This window comes from Stegastes partitus, unplaced genomic scaffold (genome assembly GCF_000690725.1).
Source record: "Stegastes partitus isolate 25-593 unplaced genomic scaffold, Stegastes_partitus-1.0.2 Scaffold260, whole genome shotgun sequence".
In the NCBI taxonomy this organism is placed as follows: domain Eukaryota; kingdom Metazoa; phylum Chordata; class Actinopteri; family Pomacentridae; genus Stegastes; species Stegastes partitus.
Window position 1 is genome coordinate 276,487 of NW_007577991.1, and position 9,039 is coordinate 285,525.

Consider the following 9,039-nt stretch of genomic DNA (forward strand, 5'->3'; position numbering starts at 1 on the left):
TTGACTCAGCATCCTATAATTTAGAATTTAAATGTGACATTTCCCTAATCATGAGATACAAATGCCTGTTTAAAAGCATGTAGAGGCATACAGCATGTATGATTTGGTATTAATATGTTTGTGTGTTCCAAACCTGAAAGACAATAACAAAGGCGAGGCGAGCGGCTAGAATGGCCCAGAACTCCTTGGAAAGTTCATATGGGGTGTTAGACCAGGGCGGCTCTCTGTAGTCCTTATATCTGGAGACAGCAAAATGGAGAGTCTTGATATATTTACACACCTCTGTAGTATACAATATCATTCATATGTCAAATGGTTCCAAATTGCATCGCCTCTCAAAAATTGCATTATTTAAAAGTTGAACAGTAAAGTATTTCCTTTGATGAGCATTAAAAAGCAAATACTTCAGAAAGATTGTATTAAAAATACAGGCCACAGAATGTAGGAAATAAATGAGAAAACTTGTGCTCATTGGAACACAATTGTGACCAGAACATTATCAGTTGAGGACAGCAGTATCCTGACATCCTGCTGCACTGCAGAGGACAGGAGGAACCTGCAGCAGGTGGTGAGGGCGGCTGAGAAAGTTGTTGGGACCACACTACCTCTCCTGGAAGACATTTACACTGGCCGACTTCAGAAGAGGCCACATTCATTGCAAAGGACCCCACTCATCCTGGACACCCCCTGTTCTCCCCCCAACCCTCTGGTAAAAGATATTGGACAATGAAGACTAAAACAAACCATCTTAAGCACAGCTTCTACCCGCAGGCTTTAAGAGCCATCACCCCACCCCCACCCTCACCCCTCACCCAACCCCTCACTGCACCCAACTCCTCAACCAACCCAGAACTGATCCCCCACTCGCACAGACCTCTGGGCAATAATTTGCACTGGACTAGAATTTTCACATGCACATGCCACTTACACTGTTGTAAATACTCTATGCTTTAAATACTGTAGTTTGACCTGTAAATACCTCCTTTGCTTTAATATTTTACATTTTATACTTATGTATATATACTACTTATATATTTATCTTCCCTTTCACGTTATTTTATCTTTTTTTTTTACTTGTGTATTGCTTCCACAAAAGAATGCTACAACAACATTTCACTGCTCTAACACTGTCTTTTTAGCATTGCTTCCACAGTGACAATAAAGAACTATTCTATTCTATTCTATTGTTGAGCTGCATATCTGCAGATATTCCTTCCATTTTCTATACACCGCTTATAAATGCACCATGGATCCATTTAAAAAAAAAAAAAAAAAAAAAGAAGAGTTTGAAATTGATGCTTGATGAAATTTGATGCTTCACAGAATTTTGAATCATTTGACATTTCAGTAATTTTGCTCAGGGGTGTACTCACTTCTGTTACATACATAAGATTTTTTCATTTGATGCGTTCCAGTTTGGTGGTGAGACAGCTCAGAAATTTCCCTTAGTTTCAAATCCCAACGTTGCCAGGTATGAACTCAGTTAAGTCTGTAGTGTAGTAAAGCGAAACCTTACCTGCATACGTCTACTTTGTAGCCGAGGTGCATTGGCTGCAGAGGGTCTGTGCCAGGCTGGAAATCACTGACATTGAAGTATGATAGAGTGTGACCGATGAAGCCGTGCATGGTGCCGTCAGGACTGTACGTGTACTGGTAGACCAGCCGCGGGATGAAGTCAGACGTGAAGGAGATGACAAAAGCCTGAAGGACAGAAGACTGCTCATCTATTCACTGTCATTATGAGACCAGTAACCAGCACAAGCCATGACTTCCTCCTGCTGGTTTAGTCAAGAAAATCTGTAACTAAGTGTTTTCTTTCATTTTCTAGTTTCCAGTTTAGTGTTACAACCAGCATGTTTAAACTAAGGCCTGTGAGCCTAGCACAGCTTCATATCTACATTTATTTGGCTCTGAGATATTTTAAAACAGGAATTAAATGAGGTCCTGCTGCTTATATGCAAGTGTAATTCTCACAGTAAATGCTAGATGTTATTATTACTATACATGTATTAAGCCTGTCTAAGGGGTCTCCCCACCTCTTCAGAGGAAATCAAGAAAACTTTTAGCCCATCTCACTGGCCATCTGAATACATGGAACAACATTTCCAAGGAAATGATGAGCTTGTGTTGTGAATGTACGAAATGCAACATAACACATGAAATCCTTAGTTGTGAAGTTTCAGCATTTTTCAGTGACTGCAATGTAGGACATCTCTCATCTCTGCTTTACCAAACATGAACATTTCTGTTGATAATGTGGCCGTGCTCGATCACCGATCACAGATTTTAACCAGAATTTTAAAGACTCACACAGATAGAGAAATGCAGGTTGTAAAGACAGATAAGACTTACGTTAACGATGACTGCTACCTTGCTGAGGCCCCTCAAGAGGTTGTACCAGATACCTGCAGAGAGACCGAGGAAATCTTTCAGGTAAAAACAGCAGCTCCAACATTGTGCACGCTATAGGTGCAGTAAGTAGCAGCCACCACTAGATGGCACAATCACTCTGCACTCAGGACAAGAGACGCTACTGTGTGTGCATTAAACAAACATAAGTGAGTCGTTGGGAATGTTTTAGTCCAATAACTATAAACTGCTCTTTGGCATCCATAGGTTCTGGTGAGTATTTTTCTTGGTTTTCACTTTAAGGTGGCACATGAAGAAAACCAGCTAACAGAAACTTGAGCCTTGCAACATGTAATCCTACTTGCTGTTAGCTTCATGTTACAAGTTTGTTGTGGTGTAAGACACTGGAGGAAGGAAACAATCCATAAAAAATACACTGCATGTCTGCTGCATTTAAGGACGCTCTGAAGCCGAAGAAATACAGACTTCAGTATTATGCCCACAAGTTTCCACAGTATTCATTTTGTGCAAAAATGCTTTCTAAACTTCAGTTAAAGCTAATGTGAGGTTTCACTTGTCTGACCTTGGAAAATAAAGTGTGATTTCTAAAGTTAGTGTTTTCTGTGCAATGCTGCACTTTTTTGCTGTCCTGAACAGCTTGAGTATAAGACAGTAAGCTTTGTGACTGTGAAGATGTACACTTGATTTGGTTCAACTGCATATTATGATAAAAGGAACAGAAAGAGGACTGCAGATTTGGCACCATCTGTAACACTGTCTCTTTGCAACCAGTATGGACAGAAAAAAGGTGTCAGCCACTTTATGTAAGTGAAAATTCTGTTTGTTTGATTGGACTGTTGAGGTCTATTTCCTAATACTGAGAGCCCACACAGTCAGGTGAATCCCAGTTCCAGCATAATGTTTATTGAGGCAAACTGCATATCTCCTTCATCCGTAGCTCCTCTCTTGGATTTTTCACCCAGACGAAGCAATGTAGCTGAAAACATCTAGGGGAATAAACTGGTTGATACGTACCAATGTCTTTGGCTTTGGCTGCAATCGGCCTGCGCAGCTCCATAACAAACTTCTTGGCATCCAGACGAATCTCAATGATGTTATTTAGAAGAGCAAAGAGTGGCGCCAGAGGAAAGGAAGCCACGAAGAGCGTCACCATCCCAAACTGGATGACTACAGAAACAGATAACAGGAGAAATGAGCAAGGATGACCACACAGTCTTCTACTTCAAAAAAGGAACACACTATCAGACTTTTAAAATCCTAAAAGATTTTAAAACAAGACTTCATCACGCACACAAAGAGAAAGCTTTACAAGCATTCTTCTGTCTAATCTCAGATATGCAAAATGTAAAAAAAAAATATATATATATATCACACTACAGGATACTTAGGATTATAGTTCCAGAGGGAGCAATCAGAGAGCAGTGAAAGCAGCAGCTCATCTGATCTCATGGGGGAGTAGATATGAATAAAATCAAGACTGTGGTGCAACAACTTGCTGTGACACTGATAATACTTTGCAGTGAGAACAAAAAAAACAGACAGTAAAACAAGCTTTGATGAGAAAATGCTTTGAAAGATGCCGTCAACATGGTTTTGCTTATTAAGTGGAGGTGAGATTTTAACTATCAGCTTTATTAGCTGTAGCTCAAGCTAGCCTCAAGGCGTACAATGTTTAGTGTTGCTTGGAAACAGTGTCCGCGGCTCTTCTGTAATAACTGTGTCCATCGGGACCTGCAAAACACGTTAAACGTGTTTGATATTGGACAGGGTGGCCCTGATGTGTCTATATAGTTGTAAGGAGACGAAATGGACCTGAAACTCCTGTAGTGTGAGCCCGGCCTAAGCCTGGGTGAGAAAAATGGAAATGAGACCATAGTGGTCTAAAATGTGTGTAAATCTTTGAAGAACAAACAAACAAACAGACAAACAAAAAATCAAGACAAAGTACATATTGTAAAAAAGGAAAAAGGTTTGTTTTAGTACATCACTTTTATCAGATTCAAAGAGGATCAAATATTTGCTTGTTCAAATATGTTAAAAAAAGAAATAAATAAATAAAAAAAAGCAAAGAGTTTCCAGGGGATGTACTTATTTTTCCACACGATTGCAGAATTTGTTTGCGTTCACCTGATGTAACCACATCAAGACAGCATACAAGAATACGGTAAAAATGGCCACAAAACATGTCTATATTTTGCTTTAAATCTGTCAGTGACAATGTTTTACTGTAAACAAACTACTATGAAGAGGTCAATGAACCCACATAAAGTCTGCTTTAAACCATTCACCTTCTTTTCCATGACCGAAGAATGAAACAACTAAATATGATAATTTTATCTTTACCTGAAAACAATTTCACTGTGGTTTAATAAAGTCACTTAAATGCTCTATTTTCATCTCATATACTAATTCAGGGGTTCTCAACTGGTGGGTTGCGACCCAAAAGTGGGTCGCGGACCTGTTCTGGGTGGGTCGTGGACAGCTGGTCAAAATTCAGTAATATATAATGTGCGTCTCAGGTTGGACTTGTTTTTTATTTTGGAAAAAACTTTTATTTTGACAGGCACGGTAACCATAGTTTGTTTGACGTTCATTTTAAGTTTGTGTTGATGTTGGGATGCAAGATGGCAAAGCTCAAATATGACCCGGAGTATTTAAAATGTGGATTTTCATACTAGGGCTGGACCTCAATAGCCAACTATTTGTTATAGTCAATTAGGGATATGATATCAATTTTGATATTCCTCCCACCTCCCCCCTGCTGCTGCCGCTACCACGGATACAGCAGTGTGACTGTCAGTCGGACCGAAAGCTCAGCACCCGCACCCCCCGTCTGAATAATAAATGATCTGAGAGCAGCTCTGTTTACTGTCACCCCAGACTCTGAAACTCTAATCAAGAGTAGAGCACGTGTCCAACTGTCTTATTAACTTCAACAAATGACCTGATTAGGCCAAAACTTTGTCTTCAAGTAGTTTTGATATTTATTTATTCACTTTTGTACATGCAGTTGTCATGGTCCTCCTTAGTTTCTCATTAATTTGCTCAAAATGGAGTGAAAATATGTTGTTTTGTGGCCTTATTTATTTTGTGCAGTTTTGTACATGCACTTGTCATGGTTCAGTTACTGTGCATGGTTATATGCTCTGAAATGCATGTTGCACAGGTAAATATATTGAATATTAAATTCTAAAAAAAATTGGGGTGCGACTTAATGACCATGGGAACATGTGGGTCCCAGGGTGAGACCAGTTGAGAACCCCTGTACCAATTTATCGTGTGCTACTGCAAAAATCTAACATGATCAAAACTGCCTTTTCTCTGATGTGTACATGTTCAGCTGAGCCCTCAGAAGCTTTACAGATTATCTATTGGAAAAGTAAGATGTATATGGAGGAGATGTTCAGGCTGGAGCTAAGAGCCACATCAGAGGCAGAAGCTTCAGCTACCTTAAAGCTGCATTAATTTATTTTTGACCGCTAAGGAACAGTAGAACAAATTAGAAATACATGTGACATTTATCGTCTTTTGTTGTTGTTATTAGTAACACATAAGCAAACAGCTGCCTACAATATTTACACATCCAGCACACACAGAGCAGCATTAGCACTGGAGCCATATTCCAGGAATTGAGAGGAGGAAGACTGTTGTGATGAAGTGAGGTCCCACCGCATTTGGTAATTGGTGTTTAGAATTCAGAGCATTACACTGGGGACATTGTTCGGTTTCATTATGTTATATATCTAACCTGTGCCTTTTGTAACATTTGAGTCGTCACACAGTTTGCATGTTGTCTTGTCTGACTGTGGTTATGGTTTGATTAGAGTGCTATCTGTGTGGTATCTATTCAATAGAGCTGAGTACATTGGGTTTCTGGCTGCCTGATGAGCAGAGGCTTGGTATGTATTCTCCTTTTAGCTCCACTTTGGTCTTCATCAGGTCTTAATAAAAACAAGTCTCTTCCTTTGCTATCTTTGTTCATCAGTCAGTCTCTGAGTGTATCTGCAGTTTAGCGCCAGTCAGGTACTTCATCAGAAACAGATACCTGCTGCTGCCGTTGTTAATAAAAAAATATTGATTAGTTCAGCTTTAAAGCCATTATGCATCTAACGCACATACATGTTGATTTGGTTCGTTCCAATCATTGGCTGAAATAATGCAAAAGTCATTCCATCAATACTCATTACTTTAAAAGGTGAACCGATCTATATGCTAATATGCGTTGCCGGGCTCTGGAGCGTAACTCACACCGATGCTCATTGTGTTGCTTCAAATACCTGACTGACTAATGCTGCCTACTGTCACTACAGTCAGGGCTGAGCCATTTGAAATGATTTGTTTTGTTGTAGGTCTTTCATTTTGTGACTGTCCTGCCTCAAACACTACATCTTGCAAAATGTGCAATGTGCACTGGAAAGTTGCAGTAAAATCATGGATGTAGATCATTTTGGAGGATGCAGGTTAATTAAGTCTCAGACATTTTGAACACAGCTGCTGTAGCAAGCTGTCTTTTACCTGATGCATATCACAGACATGAAGACATATCAGTGCTGAGCTGGAGTAGTTTTGTTGTTTTTCAGTAGGATTGGAATGTTTTGTAGCACTAAAAGCTTGAGTCAGTCTTTATCATGTAGATCACCTTCAATCAGCTGAGATGAATGGATAAACTGTTCATCAATTTAGATTTTCAAAAGGTGATTTAAAGGCCACAACAGCCACAGACTCTGACCAGCCACAGTAAAATGAAAGCATCATCGACCTGTCTTAATTAAACATACACATTCATGCATAGAAATCTCTGTGGTGGACACGAAACATGATCTAGTCAGGGTTTCCACATCACTGATTCTTTCACTCTGTACATTGCAATATTGAACTTTTAAAGGTCAGCACAGTCTACCTCAACATGGCAATTAGTTTCTACATTCTTTATCAGAGGAACATGTTTGCCATTTTAACAAATTGTGCTGAAAGGAGCAGACATTTACAAAGTCAAGCAAAGGTCCAGCATGAAGCAGGAGGAAAAGAACAGGAATGACTGAGTGTGTTTGTTGGTATATAGAAGCTGAGCATTACAGTGATTATTTCAAAGTGGTCACAGCCATTAAGTTTGACCTCAACATTAACACATAGCATTTCTCAAACATCATGGGCAGAAGATGTCACTCTAATCGAGAAGATGAAGATGAGGACTTTTTTTCAGACAAGGAAGACAGTGTATTACTAAAGAGGAGAGTTGAAACCAGAAGTTTACATACACTGTATAAAAAGCCACATACCCTATTAGTATATATATTATTATTATATACATTTAGTGTGACTAAACATTTCCTGTTTTAGGTCAGTTAGGATTACCAACATTAATAAATTATTTCTATTTGCTAAACGCCAGAATAATGACAGATTTTTTTTCGAAAATGTTTTACAACTTAACAGGTACATTTCACATCAAAACACGTTCATCTCTGGGACACAGAACCCGTCTCCTTCCTGAGCGCTATGATGGCTGGACATTCCCATGGTGTTTCTATTTGTGTATAACTGTTTGAACAGATGAACGTGGAACCTTCAGGTATCTGGAACTTGCATCCAAGGATGAATCAGACTTGTGGTCATCCACAATTCTCTTCCTGATATCTTGGCTGATTTCTTTAGATTTTCCATGTTGTCACAAAAGGAAGCAGTGTGTTTGAGATGTGCCTTAAAATACATCCACAGGTGTGCCTCCAATGAACTCACATGTTGTCAATTAACCTATCAAAAGCTTCCAAAGCCATGACATCATCATCTGGACTTTCCCAAGTTGTTTGAAGGAATAGTAATCTTAGTGTATGTAAACTTCTGACTTTAAAGAAAGTAATAAAAAATTCTCTCTCTCATTATTCTGGCATTTAGCATATAGAAATCATTGTGGTAATCCTAACTGAGCAAAAACAGGAAAAGTTTAGTCTGATTTAATGTCCGACAGTGAGGAAAAAAAAGGCTTTATGTCTTTTTATACAGTGTATGTAAACTTCCAGTTTCAACTATATGTATGGTTAGACTCACTCATCTCCATGTACTCAGGGCTGAGGCCAACAAATGGACCCAGGAAGTGGTCTTTCTCGTGGCGATGCAGGGACTTGTTCAGCTCCTCCTCTTGCTTTGAGTCCAAGTCCGACTTCCTCTTCCGGAGCAACTTCTTCAGCTTCCTGCACATACCAAGGATCCAAGACCAAAATTTCATGCTCACTTATGTTATAGCCTGACCTATATGCAGCTTTTTACTTAAACACATAACATTAAACAGAAAGCTCTAAAGCAATACATACATTTCAGTAAATGCACACACATTTCTGTGTTTGTTTGACATCAGCAACTACAGGATGACCTAAAATCAAATGATGATGTGGCCCTGGCCAATTTAATGGTCAGATGCTTTTTGTTGACACTTCAGATTAAAAAAATTAATTAAAATAACAACAATAATAAGAATTATTATTATTATTACTACTATTATTATTATTATTATTATTAAGTTTGGGTCTTGAACATATTTGGGTGTTGTAACAAACCAATGACCCGAAACACACATCAAATGTGGTAAAGAAATGTCAGAAAATCAGGCTAGAAATACCATTTTAGCTCTGGTTGGGTAAAGTCAGTTTCAGAGTGGCAGCAGTTATAATT

At 38.9% G+C, this 9,039-nt stretch overlaps 1 protein-coding gene across 1 annotated transcript in view; it reads right to left on the reverse strand.

Moving 5' to 3' along the window:
• ano1a (anoctamin 1, calcium activated chloride channel a) overlaps nucleotides 1–9,039 on the reverse strand; it is a 73,033-nt gene that overhangs the window by 5,466 nt on the left and 58,528 nt on the right. Inside the window, exons 21-25 of the mRNA XM_008282154.1 lie at nucleotides 8,419–8,561; nucleotides 3,385–3,537; nucleotides 2,353–2,405; nucleotides 1,517–1,701; nucleotides 134–239 (exon numbers count right to left, since the gene is read on the reverse strand). Of these exons, the coding sequence (XP_008280376.1) occupies nucleotides 134–239; nucleotides 1,517–1,701; nucleotides 2,353–2,405; nucleotides 3,385–3,537; nucleotides 8,419–8,561 (640 nt within the window). The remainder of the gene's footprint in view (nucleotides 1–133; nucleotides 240–1,516; nucleotides 1,702–2,352; nucleotides 2,406–3,384; nucleotides 3,538–8,418; nucleotides 8,562–9,039) is intronic.